This window comes from Notolepis coatsorum (assembly GCF_963971535.1).
Source record: "Notolepis coatsorum genome assembly, chromosome: 1".
NCBI lineage: Eukaryota > Metazoa > Chordata > Actinopteri > Aulopiformes > Paralepididae > Notolepis > Notolepis coatsorum.
In genome coordinates, this window is record NC_140165.1 from 196,839,476 (window position 1) to 196,855,212 (window position 15,737).

General features: G+C 41.7%; 1 protein-coding gene across 1 annotated transcript in view; it reads right to left on the reverse strand.

Moving 5' to 3' along the window:
• gria4a (glutamate receptor, ionotropic, AMPA 4a) overlaps window positions 1–15,737 on the reverse strand; it is a gene marked incomplete at both ends in the record, with an annotated part of 485,354 nt that overhangs the window by 193,236 nt on the left and 276,381 nt on the right. The window contains 3 exons of the mRNA XM_084308626.1: window positions 3,318–3,478; window positions 3,728–3,943; window positions 6,075–6,281. Coding sequence (XP_084164752.1) covers window positions 3,318–3,478; window positions 3,728–3,943; window positions 6,075–6,281 — 584 coding nt within the window. The remainder of the gene's footprint in view (window positions 1–3,317; window positions 3,479–3,727; window positions 3,944–6,074; window positions 6,282–15,737) is intronic.

A 15,737-nucleotide genomic window follows, 5' to 3' on the forward strand; every position in this document is an offset into this window, starting at 1 on the left:
GATGAAAAATGGTGGATAAATTTACATTATAAAAAATATGGCAGAATTCAGTACCGTATCTACAAAACCTTCTGTTTAATCATCTTTCCTTTATTCATTTGCTTAGATTTTTCAGGTTTGGTACATTTTAGCATGGTGTTATTCACAGTCAAAGATACATTTAAAAAAAAATATATATATATAATTGATATTCTCCTTTGGTTCATTACAATTTACTCAAGCCTAGTAACAGACACACTATTTCTGACACTGGGAATACATTCCCTGAGATCCATAGATGTCCCTAGATTCAGATACCAAGAACATGCAAATTGACCATTTAAAAAAAATAATCTGTAAATGTTTATTCTACGTCGTTATGGAATGAGTGACATACAAAAAATATATATATATTATAATTTTTTTTATGGATGGAAGAGCCACACATTGACAGGCAAAGAGCCACATGCGGCTCGTGAGCCGCGGGTAGGCCACCCCTGCTCTAGAGAGACAACACGACACATTACACAACGATAGTGGAGGATTTGGAAATATTTTGTATTAAACCCCACAGTAGCGAAAGCTTGACTGAAGAGGAGCTCAGAGGACCAGTCCAGACCGCGTGAATATTTTAGGCAACCAACTTGTGTTTAGCGTTTCTCTGATTGGCCAATACGCCCATGTGACCACGGCAGCGCGAGAGAGCGGCAGCGCGGAAATAGGCTGTCTATTGCCTCGCGCTGCAGCGCGGAAATAGGCTGTCTATTGCCATTCTCTAAGTCAAACTCTAACCTTAACCAGCTCCTTAACAGCGCCTAAACTTAACCCTTCTAACCTTAAGCAACTCCGAAACAATGCCTAACCTTAACCAACTCCGAAACAATGCCTAAACTTAACCGGCGAAATGAATGCACGTTAAAAAATATTGCCATTCTCTAAGTCAAACTCTAACCTTAACCAGCTCCTTAACAGCGCCTAAACTTAACCCTTCTAACCTTAAGCAACTCCGAAACAATGCCTAACCTTAACCAACTCCGAAACAATGCTTAAAGTTATGCCTAAACTTAACGGCGAAAGAATGCGAATGCACGTTAAAAAAAAATAAAATAAAAAATTGAAGGGAATCGAACTAGCCAGCAACCAGCCGTAGGATCCACAGCCATGCAGCGTTGCCAATTGAGCTATTTCTGGATACTGAATAAGGGGTGGTTACTGGCATATAATGCTGCCGCGACGGAGCTCCGCGGCCGAGCTCCGCTCGACCGCTACGCTCTGCTGCTGCCGCGTCGCCGCGGGCCGTGGCTAGACGCAAGTTGGGCGTGGTTAGACACAAGTTGGTTGCCTTTAATATTTAGGCGTCCAGACCAGCAACACTATGTTTGCGTGTCAACTCTGTCTGTACCAACAAATTAATACTACATTGGCAACAATTGGAATAAGACTATAACATTAAAGATCAAAGTTAGCAATTCACAGCAGCAACCCTAACTTGCAGTAGAAACCATGTCTTTCTCTCTCTGTCCTTTAACCACCCTTCTGCCTTCCTTACTACATGATGAGCTCATGATGCTTAAAGCACGAAAGTGTGCATCAAGTTCAAGGTCATATAATTTTTTATTTGTAATATTAAAAAAAGAAATCCACGATTACCACTAAGAGCCTAACCTCAAGATATCTATAAAATATTACAAATATTTCCGAATTTTAACCACTTATATTCCCGTTTGTTTGATAGTAACTGCCTTTTTATAACAAAAAAAGGCACAAATCGGCATATTTTTTATATACGTTTTCGACCCCATAGTCCAGCGTGGGAAACCAGCGCAAAGTCCTTGTGAATAAGCTAATGTCCTGATGTAGACAAATAATTGACTCATTTTGTCAGAAATAGCCGAGACGCTAACGTTAGTAAGCACTAGTTATTGGTAATATTTCCAGCGGGGATACAGTACACCTTTTTCCGGGTATAATCTGAAGAGACGAGCGCTGTTTACTCAACCACCAGCCCCTCCCAAGCAGAGCGAGCTCAGCGAGGAGCCGAGGGGGGCGGCACCAATCAAAGTTATCCGTGTTGCAGCTGCTGTGACACGGTTGACACCAGTGTGAGGTGGAGGAGGGAGGAGGAGGTAAATCTTTCACCAGCAGCACCCGTCGCCTCTCCTCGCGCCCCTCCCCCGCGGAGCACTCTACTCTCTGCCTGCAGCCTGCATATCTCCGCCTCTGGGAGGCATGTGATGGTAACAACAGCCATAGGACAATTGCGCCACCGTGTGTAGAAATCCGGTAACAGAATTCCTAGAGTATTGCTTCTTCCCCACATTGTGAAAAAAGCTTTCATTTTTTTATTGTATCGAAAATTAAATGAATGATTGCAGATTAAAAAACAGCGTTTAACATGGGAGTCAATGGCAAGGAAATTGCCATTAGGGTCTTCTTCCAATATAATATGTATAACTCTTTTTTTAGAGCGATTCAAATGATAATCTTTTGACATATTGAAAATATATGTAAAATAACGACATGGACCCAATTTCATGACATAATCATCAACATAGCCACCGTTGTGCACACAAACACACACAAAAAAGTCAGAAAGCACAAAATAGGCGCTAGGCCGGCACAATTAAGCAACATCCTGCTTCAAACACACACAGTTCCACACATTCACACCTGGGAGCTGCCCGGTACAACCACAGTCTGATACTGTTGACCACTAGGAGCTGCCCAGTACAACCATAGTCTGACACTTTGATCACTAGGAGCTGCCCGGTACAACCACAGTCTGACACTGTTGACCACTAAGTGCTGCCCAGTACAGCCACAATCTGACACTGTTGACCACTAGGAAAGCACACAAACCGAAGAAGTTGGTTGTTTAGTGCCTTGCTCAGGGGCTCATGTTATATATTATGGGGTTTTAACTAGCAACACCCATCACAAGGGTGTTTTTCTATTCTTTAATAATAATAAATAATAATTAATTGCATTTATATAGCGCTTTTCTAGACACTCAAAGCGCTTTACAATGTAGGGTGGAAATGGCCTCCTTCACCACCACTGGTAGCACCCAGGCTCAATGGCTACCATACACTGGCACCCGGCTCACATCACACTACACAACGGCTCAGGACACAGGGATTGATATCAGTTAATTAAGGTGAAGGGATGATTAGGTGGCTTTGATGTCAGAGACCTGATTGGGAATTTGGCCCGGAACGTCGGGGAACTCCCTACTCTTTACGATAGGAGTCCTGGTTAATGCTGTGACCTTACACACACATGTCACACACACACATACACATACACCCATTACACACACACACATTATTTTGTCTCACCGTGGTGAGATGTCACAGCCTTGCTGCATGAAGGCTCCCAGCGAGAACCACAGGGAGTTGAAGATTCCAAACTCGTTGGGCGGCTGGTCATTGGGTCCAGGCTCGGTGGTGCCCTCCTCTGGCTCCTCAGCATGCCACTCATAGGGACTGAAACGACTCACCTGTAAAACACACACACACACAGTAGCATACACAGAGAGACACTCAATAAGTTTACTTCTACTTACTTCAAAATGAAAACACATCAAAACAGACACACACAATCTCACACCCACACACACTCTCTATCACTATCACTCTATCACTCACCTTTTATCTATATATCTATCTATCACTATCTTTCTATCACTCTCTCTCTCTTTCTCTCACTCGCTATATCTCTATCACTCTCTCACTCTCTCTCTACTCACCAGGAACAGCACCACACTGACTCCTATGTAGGCAAAGACGATACACATCCAGATCTCGTAGGCCAGAGGGTCCAGGAAGGAGAACACTCCTGGTTTAGACTTCTGAGGTTTCTTGATCATGATGGAGATTCCCAGAGACATGAAGGGTTTGGAGAAGTCTATCACCTCCTCTCGCACCAGCGTGATGGTCAGAGGAGCCACAGCGATCTGTGCTTTCTGGAGATGAAGAGGAGAGGGTGAGTTTAAAGCTGCAATCCTTATTTTCTGACCACTAGAGGGCAGCAATTGTTTATGCAGTACTCTTTATGTGTTTTGTTTTTCCAAAGTGATCATTGTAAATATACATCATGCCTAAATATAAACTGCCTTGAAGGCACAATCGACTTCTAACTAAGAGATTCATTTAGTGCATGGGTTATAACATTTCAACTACATACAACTTTCTCCTTGGCATCTCCTAGTTGTTAAACCAAGTACAGTAGGTAAATACTTACAAACCTAAACCACCTACAAACACACTATTGCCCAATGACAGCACAATGTTGATTAAGAATTATTTTTTATTTTGTATTCCTTCTGATAGCAATATTGATTGAGTAGGACACTGTGGTGGATATCCTGTTGAATACCCATTTGTGTCTCCCCCTCCTCCCCCCTTCCTGGCTCACCTTGACATCCTGTCACCCCTCCGACCCCTTCTCCAGCCCTCCCCGCCCCATACATCCTCCTACGTATCTCCTTCCTACCTGGTCACCTGACTATCCCTTTGGTCAGGTATATACGGATAACATGATTCTGAGAGCTCTATTGGGGTATCCTGGCCTTGTACTCTGTGGAGTCATCCGCCATAACTCTTGACTAACTTGTATTTCGATACTCTGTTTGAGTTAATAAATCTGTAATAACCAAGTCTATTTGACTGAGTATATCCTTGGCTCCGGCTAATGTCCTCCACAACACCATGACTCATTGAGACCTTCTGATAGCAGGGTTGATTGAATAGGACACCGTGATTCATTGAGACCTTCTGATAGGAGGGTTGATTGAGTAGGACACCATGACTCATTGAGACCTTCTGATAGCAGGGTTGATTAAGTAGGACACCATGACTCAATGAGACCTTCTGATGGCAGGTGGTCATAATGAGTTTTGAAAAAAAAAATTAAAAAAATGCTGTCAGAAAAGAATGATTGCAGCTTTAATTCAATCATTATTATAGACCACCTAAGTGACTGTCAGGAATCATCCTGTACTTGATTTGGTTTTGCATTCCACTCATCTATGGGACACGTTTGTTGTGTGAAATAATGGGTTTCATAACGAAACCTCATCCAAGACCTGAGGCAGACATACATGTAGAGCATACATGTAGAATCTCTTGTAAAACAAAATAAACATATCTACCATTCAGATTAGAGGGTTTCAATCTGAAGCCTAAATACAAATGTCCTGTTAGCATCAGCTAATGTAAGTGATGATACATTGGTTGCTAACTTAGTCACAACAGCATTGATTTTAAATAGGGTTTAAATTTAGAAAAAAAAGAGAGAGAGAGGAGGGCAGAATGTTGTTAGTTATACAATACTTCCAGAGGTAAACCCAGTCAATCTTCAATGTGAACAGTTATGATGTGGGAGTTGATGGAATGTTAATGTATTGTTAACAAGTAACCTCTTCGGAGGATTGTATCTCCATCAGCCAGTGGAATGAGGAATATATCTCTACCATCACCCTCTGAGACACACATACATGTCAGAGCTTTCAACGATTGCTCATCTTCACATGCTCTCACGTCACACCTCCTATATCTCACACATAGGGACTATGACACCTAAATAAATAAATAACATTTTAAATGTTGACCCACTGACCTAAATATGGCCTGGTGAGCGCACCTGACAAACTGGCCTAAATATGACACGGTGAGTTCACCTGACTCACTGACCTAAACATGACCTGGTGAGTGCACCTGACCCACTGACTTAACCTTAACCTGAGTGCACCTGACCCACTGGCCTAAACATGACCTGGTGAGTGCATCTCCTTTCCTCCATCCATCCATACCTCTACCCCCCCCCCCCCCCCACTCCATCTATACATCCATCCATTCCTCCATCTATCAATCCTTCTATCCATCCCTCCATCTATCTATCTATCTATCTATCTATCTATCTATCTATCTATCTATCTATCTATCTATCTATCTATCTATCTATCTATCTATCTATCTATCTATCTATCTATCTATCTATCTATCTATCTATCTATCTATCTATCCATCCATCCATTTCACCATCTTTCCACCCATCCCTCCCTCCCTCCCTCCCCCTATCTACTTGTACCTTACCCCGTATACCAGTTCTCCGACCATCCCATTCCATATTTTGGTCTCAGGATCCCTGGCTCCATATTTGCCGTCCGGTACAACAGAGATCTTGTACTTGATGCCAATGTGTTTGGCTATCTCAGCGGCCAGGTCGATACAGTAACCTTCAAACTGCTCATTCCCCTCGTACATCTCCCAGTTCTTCTTCAGCATCACATATGGTCCCTCCTAGACAAGGAACAATCTATTAATAAACAGTTTAAAGTCTGTTATAGACAGTCTTTACTAGACAGACTATTAATGAACAGTTCTATAGACCCTCTTAAACAAGGAATACATTATTAATAAACAGTGTTACGGACCCTGTCCTTATGTATGTATATAGAGGGAGTTATGTGTTATCTGTTGTATATATAGGCATATTTTGTTTGTTCTTGTCTTGTCTCCTTCTTGTGTCTACATAGCCCCATTATCAGGTGTCTCCCAGTCCCAGTTGCAGCAGCAGCTGGTCAATCAGCAACTCACCCCAGTGCAGCAGCAGCTGAGGCTCGTCAGCAATTAAGCTCCACACCCCTTCATATACCCCATTGTGTGCCGTGTTAGTGAGCTCTCTGGTTCATTGGTTGTGGTAACTATTTTCTGGTATATTTTGTGGTAGAGCTCTCTCTGTCGTTTGCTATAGAGCCGTGGCTCTTTGGGGGTATATTGTGTAGAGCTGGTGAAGGCTCTGGTATTGTGTAGAGCTGGTGAAGGCTCTGGTATCGTGTAGAGCTGGTGAAGATAAGATAAGATAAGATTCCTCTGATAAGGCTCTGGTATTGTGTAGAGCTGGGAGAAGGCTCTGGTACTCTGTGTTTTTGGTGTAACTCTCATTGTATCTTTTGGTGTTCATTGTTTGTAGTACATTTCTGTTTGACCTTAATCCTTTGTATATTTATTCCCTTGTCACCCAGCCTATGGTGATTGCTTTTCTTTATATTAATCTTTTGTTTTCGCACACAGGGACATTGAGGACAGGAAGATACCCTGGGGTCAAAATGTTTGCATCACGTAGGTGCCCTGATGTTAAAGACACCAGCTTTAGAGTGAGCACCGCCACCTGTACTTTTGGGTGCCAGTGCCTGTAAGGGGGGCTGGGTTTTCATTTCATTTGGTGCCACTAGGTAGTCCTCCTTGCTCTGTGTTGCTGAGTTTTTGTGTTTATAAAAATAAATACTATTTTGCAAATTGTTTCATTGATTTTGTGTCACCCTCACCTACCCTGTCTGTGGCCTTGTGTTGCGTGTCCTTACTGGGGTACGTAACAAACAGAGAAAGTTATTATTACGTTATTAACTATACGAAGAAGAATCCAGGGAAGTCCTTTGTTTTGACTAGAGCCTTGGAATCAATGGAAGCGGACGGCCATTTTGGATAATCATGCCGAATTAATGCCGGTACACGCATTACAAAAGCCTTTGTAAAACATTTTCTGTGGGATTGTTATCAACTCTGGATCTGGACCTGTACTGTAGATAGACTTCAGGCTATGGAACCATTATGTTTTCCAGCTCCTACCTCTCAGCTGGAACTCAAAAAATTAATCTGGCAACAAGTAAACAGAAATGTGAGTACACAAAACTTGTACTTCAGTGTGTTCAAACGTCTGTAACTATATTTCATTAGCAATCAGAGTGAGTCTTCTTTGTTGTGGAAGAAAGTTCAGAATGTTTCCTTTCAAAAGAGACCAGACTCATGCATGTGCTGTAAGTATAGTATATTACATAGCTAATTACTTTCGGTATGCAATCGTCAGGTGTGTTATGCAAAACTAGCCCCATTTTTGCCAGATGTGTATGTGGTTAAAATCATTGCTAAACAAACTTAGTGCTGAAAATAGGGTCTTTACTCTTGGCTACATTTGAGAAAGAAACACAACATCACTTAATACAGACTGTATTCTGCTCACTATGAGACGTTAAAGGAAAACTCCAACATTTTGGGAAATTTGCTTATTTGCCACCTACCCTGGAGTTGGACAAGAAGATACATACCTTTTTCTTCTCTGTGCATGCAGTAGGGGTAGGAAGACGTTGGGAACTAGGCTAATGGAGGAACCTACTTCCAGTGACTGATGCTAAGCTAGGCTAACGGTGCAAGTCTTCCTACATTGCATGCACAGAGAAGAAAAAGGTATGTATTTTAACACACCAACATTTTGCGAACCCTGGAGTTAGACAAGAAGATACATACCTTTTTCTTCTCTGTGCATGCAGTAGGGGTAGGAAGACGTTGGGAACTAGGCTAATGGAGGAACCTACTTCCAGTGACTGATGCTAAGCTAGGCTAACGGTGCACGTCTTCCTACTCCTACTGCATGCACAGAGAAGAAAAAAGGTATGTATCTTCTTGTCTAACTCCAGGTTTAGACTTTAAGACGTCAAGAGACATTCTGCTCACTGTGAGACGGTACATTACTCAACTCATCTGCCCTGCGGTCAACAGATAATATGTGAAAAGCTGACTGGCTTCTAATATTCACGCACAAAAACACACACACATGCACACACACACATACATTTCCGCATGTGTGCTCGGAGTCATTCTTACAGTCCAATACACACACAGCTCGAAGGAACATGTGCATGCGATCTAGTGCTAATGGAATCAACGGCCCCAAGATCAATACACTTAATAAATGTGTGTGTCTGTGTGTGTTCCTTAGTCTATGAAGGCTTGTGTTTGCATGAGTGGATGATGTTCAGTGTTGATGCAAATCTGTCAGTGTGTGTGTGTATGTACGTGTGCATGCACGCGTGCGTGTTTCCTTCCCCACACATCACATATCAGCAGAGGGATATGGGTGTGGAAGAGAAAACACAATTCCTCAGATCAATTTACGCTCAACTGCTCCAATGTTTTTTGCTCAGTGGTTGTACTGGGCAGCTCCTAGTGGTCAACATTGTCAGACTGTGGTTGTACTGGGAAGCTCCTAGTGGTCAACAGTGTAAGACTGTGGTTATACTGGGCAGCTCAGAGATAGAGCGAGAGAGAGTGAGATAGAGATGATGAGTGAGACAGATAAAGATAGAGAGATATAGAGGTATATGTAAAAATATAGATAGAGGTAGAGCTAGATAGATAGAGAGAGGTAGAGATAGAGAGAACTCCATACCACCGTCCATACCATCCGCAATATTGAAACATACAGGTAATTTAAGCACACTTTCAAAACATAGTTATTAGATAACCAGACATGTGACCATAACAACTAGCCCTGCCACGTCCAGCCTCTCAAGCCTGGATCTCTATGTGCCTGTTAGTCAGAGTCTGTGTGTTACTCTGTGTGTGTTAGTAGTTAATTAGTAGTACTGTGTGTGTTACTTAATGTATGTCGGTCTGCCTGTTTGCATGCCTTTGCATGTTGCTGACATTGTTACATTGTCCCTGTCTTGCCTTGTTCTGTCTCAGCATTTCCCCCCACTTTGCCAATAGCAGATTGTGTATTTAATAGCCTTAACCACTTTTTACTATGCTGTTATATACTGTTATAATTATGCTCTTAAAATGTCCCTCTATTACTTTTTTACCAGGCATTTAACATCTTTGTCATGCACCTCCAAGTACAGGCTTCCCGTCTTCTGTAACCCTTGGTCTCTCTCTCTCTCTCTCTCTCTCTCTCTCTCTCTCTCTCTCTCTCTCTCTCTCTCTCTCTCTCTCTCTCTCTCTCTCTCTCTCTCTTTCTCTTTCTCTTTCTCTTTCTCTTTCTCTCTCTCTCGTGTACAGGATGGGGTGCAGGTGTGTGAAGACGGGAGGAGCAGCTGATTGACATCTACCGGCTGATTGCCCTTTATGCTGCCAGATCGTAGTTTCTCATTTCTCAAGGCAGTCCTAGTATTGCTCGTTCTCATGTCAGTCCTTGTTTGTTTGCTTTGTCTAACTTGTCTTGTCCTCCTTTGCTCACAGTCCTCTACCTGGCTCCACATCCTGCTCCCGAGGATAGTGGCTAGGGACTGCAGTTGAAAACTAGCTACCTAACACTGGCTTATTTACAGTGGTGGTACTCTGTCTCATTACTGTTAAATAATGTGCACTGTCCCTATTCAAATAAACGAAATAGATAGATGAAAAGTATTATATTACAAACTGCTCATACGGTAACAATCATTTCAGAACACAAATCACCAAACACACAATCTGACATTTTGCAGACAAACATTTTGTGTGTGTGCATGCATGCGTGGGTAGAGTGAAGCCGTAAGAAAGCAGATTTATGGAGCGATAGAGCAGAATAATGAAGAGAGAGAGAGAGAGAGCGAGATGGCGTGGATAGCAGCAGGCCTGCAGCGGAGGGCCGTCCATCTGTCTGTTTATCTCATCCCTCAGGAGGAAATCAAAACATAGAAATATGAAAAATCTAAGAATTATTCTTCTCCAGAATCCCCAGGGTCTCTCTGGTGATCAACTGTCTGCTAACCCTAACCCTAACCATAACGATACATTACAGATAATAGGATGAGCAGTGATGGGCAAGTTACTTTTAAAAAGTAACTAGTTACAGTTACTAGTTACTTCTTCCAAAAAGTTACTAAATTACTTACTCAGTTACAAATTATAAAAGTAACTAGTTACTTCAGAAAGTAACTATTGCGTTACTTTCAAGTAATTATTTTTTACATAAACAACATACACAAATCTAAACTATTTTAATGTTGCTGTTTGACAAACTGAGACTAGCCCCCAATCAAATGCCATGTATGTAGATATTATTATAATTACTATGTTTATATAGTGGATCATACAAATACAAATACAATAGATGTTTTGGAACTTTTGATATCATGTATTGCCCCTCAACAGGCCACAACTGGGCAACATTAAATTATGCTTGTTAACACTTTGGCGACCAGAGTCCTGCGGCGATTTATAGTCCAGAGGACTGAGCTTTGTCAACAAACCGATGTACTTTCTAACAGCTATATATATACTTTATAGTATTGCTATCTGTCCATTCTCATTGTCACTTGAGTGCATAAACCGTGCCTTCATAATGGCTTAAAGAAAATAAAAATCCATCGGTTGGTACTTGGTTGTCATTTTATAGCGCCGTGAATATAAGGTTTATCGCAGTTTTCGCCTCGTCTTCTTTCTGGGGAGCTAGATATGAGGCTAAAGGCTAGTCACGTTATATCAAACGCCATTTCTGTTGTATATATACGAATGAAATAAAACAAACTGCATAGCATCCGGACTATTACAGAGCATCTATGGTTGAAATGGGGGCGGCGGGGGACGCCGATCAGTATTATTGATTAGCAATACAGTGTGCGTTCAAGTAGCCATTTTCACTGATCGATCACTTGCGTGTTACAACAATGTCCAATCCAGCTGTAATTTGGGGGAATAGTATCCTACCGTCAGCCCATGTGATCGCCGGCAGCATTTCGTCTTTAGTCATCGGAATCTGGTAGATCGATATGTCCATTGGCTGATCATAAATCCCATTATTCCAGGCTGAAATCTGCGTTCGGTAACGTGATCAAAGATGGAGTATGTTTGGCTGGGATCGAGGCTCATATGAAACGCCCCAGACAGTAAAAAAAAAATCATTTTCCCATTCGGCCTCAATGATACTGCAGTGGAGCGATGGCGCCCCTAAGAGGATCTGGCCGGTATTGCATGTCGCCGATTTAAATCTGGCGGGTAAATCTGCAGAGCCGATCGGGGACCTTGATCTGTTTATTAATATGGAATAAAACAATAACAACTTGCCACGAGTCGTGGCGGCTACGTGGCGTAGTGGGCAAGGCGCTCGCCACGAAATCTGGAGACGCTGGGCTTGCCTGTTCGAGCCCAGCCCTCCACATTTGCTTTCAGTTTAGCTGGTCGTTCATACTAATACACATTGGCCGTATTAGGGGGTGGGAAACTGATGGGTGGGGATCGGGCGTTGTGGACAGCGACTCCTACAGGTCGGTTGGTGCGCCTGCGCAGTAGAATCAGGAAGTGTCGGGGGCAGCGTGAGCCTCCCACGCGTTACTCCTCGCCACTGAGAGATCGAGCTGCGCAGGTGAAAAGATGCGACTGCTGTTACCTCAAGTACCGGAGGGGACTTGTGCTATGTATGACTTAGTCCACATTGCAGCCGGCTTGTGGGAGGCAAGAAACAGCGTTCGTGACAGGGGAGGGTTGAATTGGATGATACGAAATTGGGATGGGAGAAAATATAGAAAATGGGAGAAAAAGTGGATAAAAAAAAAAAAAAACTTGCCACGAGTCAACTCGTGGCTCTGGTCCTCAACGGGTGGAATCGAAACACGAGTTAACTCGTGCTTGGGCGGCAAAGTGTTAAGCACTATACCAAAAATAAATAACAAATATATACTGATTGATTGAACATTTTAATTAACTGATTGCAGAATGGGTACAGTACAGTACAGCTCAATACACACAATTGTTAAGGGGATGCAGACCAGAGAAAAACTGTTGTGAAGCACTGTGAACTGCAACCTCTGTATGAAAAGTGCTATACAAATAAAGTTATTATTATTATTATTATTATTATTATTATTATTATTATTATTATTATTATTATTATTATTATTATTATTATTATTATTATTATTATTATTAAGTGTATGCACCGCCGCAGTGCTGCATTTTTCACTATCAGTATATTAAATTAGCCATTGTTTTCGGTCCTGGCCCGCCAATCAAAGGCTTGGGGAAAATCTGGCCCGTGGCCAGACCTAATTGCCTTTCATCTTGTTTACATCAGGGTCCCCCATTTTCAATTCATGACATTTATGACATACACAACTTATAATAATCTAATCTAATCATCTAAAAAAATCTAATCATGACATTTAAGAAATGCATGACATACAGATATATATATATATCTCTGACTCTGAGCACCTGAAGACTGTGCTATTAAAACAGGAAGTGCAACACTATATCAGCAGAGTAGAGCCTCCACTACTGCAGTGCCCTGCGCTGCAACACGAGTGAACAAAAAACGCTCATGGACCCGCGGTCTGTCATTGACTGCTCGCTTGTGTTGTTCGTTGGATTCGTTTTGAATTATTTGGCCGCCAAACAAACTGTCAAAATGTACACGGACCGCGGTCTCACGTTGACTGAGTCGCTTGTGCTGTGGCTGTGTCAGACTCTGGAGGCACCCGCCCACCTCTACCTTTGATTGGCTTACCATGACATTTTACTCAACCTCAGCCAATCGCGTGCTGAGGTTGGTTGAGAAGAACAGTATGCCTCTCGGCGCAGAGATCTTTCTGATGAAAAAAAAGCTTCAATCATAGACAGTAACGCGCCGCATTTTTTGGCAGTAACTGTAACAGCGTTATTACTGAAAAAACTAACGCCGTTAGTAACGCCGTTCTTTGTAACGCCGTTACTCCCATCACTGAGGATGAGTCACAAAACCATACATTGTCATTTGTAATTAAATTAAATTAAATGTGTTATATTTATTTACATTTAATTAGAGAAGGTTGGTTGGTCCTCTCTGACTGATATTCGTTCATTTTGAAGGTGCTTATTGGTAAGCTACCTCCTTATACTACATTATTTGAAAGTAATTTTGGAATCTATGGAACCGTTCTATTGACTGGCTGGTCCTTAAGGTCCCCAGAGTCTGCTCGGAACAGGGTAATTCTGCATTTTGTTATGATGCCCCTAGCTCATGGAATGAACCAAGTGACCACGTCCGGTTTGGCTGTCACCACTGATAGTGCAAATGTGTTGTTTTCCAGCTCCTACCTCTCAGCTGGAACTCAAAAACAGGCATCTGGCAACAAGTACACAAAACGTGAGTCACTTTTATTTTTATTTCAGTGTTCAAACTTCTAACTCTATTACATTAGATTCTTCACCTTTCAAAAGAGACCAGACTCATGCATGTGCTATACGTGGTTCAAGTAATAAATCGCAAATTACTTTGGGTATGCAATCGTCAGGCATTTTATGCTAAATGTGCCCTCAGCATAAGGGGTTAAAGCTTGAAATTCTCCCCTCTGTTACAGAGTTTATAATCTTGATCTCCAACCTTTGTCAAGTTGTATGTGTTTTCATTTAATTAATCTCTAGATAATTTATTTTATTATTATCTGCAATAATAAGCCAAAACTCAAAATGCAGCAGCAACACATTTTCGCCATGGAGCTGCACACGCACGCACGCACGCACGCACGCACGCACGCACGCACGCACGCACGCACACGCACACCCATCCCTTTCAGGGCTGCAGCTGCTGTCCATGTTGCTGATATGATTTGAGAGGCAGAGAGAGCCTAGGGGGAGAGAAGACTATGTAAATTGTGCATTTTAAGCATAAATAGCTACATATTAGCAAGTAGAGAGAAAGTCTTGACAATTCAATTGATTGACTCAAAAACGTGTAATAAATAATAAATACAGCACACACGTTCTGAGAACATCCTGACTGCTGCTCTGCTCTGTCTAGGAGATCAAATTAATGATTCATAATTGATGTTATTAAAGTTTTATTTCCAGATAATAATGAGCATATTCAAGTATAATAAATATCTTTGTCCATCTCATGATCTGTGCTTTCCTGAATTCATATTCAGCCATAAGGTGAAGCCTGAGAAGTGACTAGAAAACGATATAGAAAACGACAAAAAAAATTCACTCTGGGTGAAAGGTCTATTGGTGTAGATTTAGGAATAAAAAGTTCTCCATTTAGAATCTACCCGGTTTTGCACAATTCTAATTTTAACGTCGGGACTAGATATTTCCTCGCAAATGGATACTTGGTCATTGCATAGTTAAATTTGATGTAATTGGTGCGAGTTCTGTCACATGTCTTGGCCTCTTTGTTTGCAAGTTACAGACCACAACACATTTATGTAAAATAAACAAGCCATTTCAATGACCTGTAGCTTGAAGATTGATTGATTGATTGATTGAAAACTTTATTAACAGATTGCAGAATGGGTACAGTACAGCTCAATACATACAATTGTTAAGGGGATGCAGACCAGAGAAAGACTTTCGTCTTGTTTACATCAGCGTCCCCCATTTTCAATTCATCATAACATATATGACATACACGACATACAAATAGACAGTACTGCTACATCTATACATTTATGACATACCAGATTTGCAAATACAGTACTGTTTGTGATACAAAAAGTGTCCAGAAAAGAGTGTATATACATTTGATGTAGAAACTGTACATTGGAGGAGGTTGGGTAGGTGGGGTGGGGTTGGGTGGGTGGGGGGGGAACTGTACATTGGAGGTGGGGGGGGGGGGGGGGGGGGGGGTTGATGGGGGACACTGTACATTGGAATATTGACAAAGCCATACTTGGTCATTTACTGTACAACTGGGTTAGGACATTTGTAGGGGCCAGTTCCGAATTGCAGTCTCCCGTAGGTGTTCTTTGAGAGTGTTTTTGAAAGTGGGTAGTGATTCACATTCCTTTACAGCAGGGGTCGGCAATTAGGTCTGGCCACGGGCCAGATTTTCCCCAAGCCTTTGATTGGCGGGCCAGGACCGAAAACAATGGCTAATTTAATATACTGATAGTGAAAAATGCAGCATTGCGGCGGTGCATACACTTAATAATAATAATAATAATAATAATAATAATAATAATAATAATAATAAATAATAATAATAATAATAATAATAATAATAATAATAATAATAATAATAAT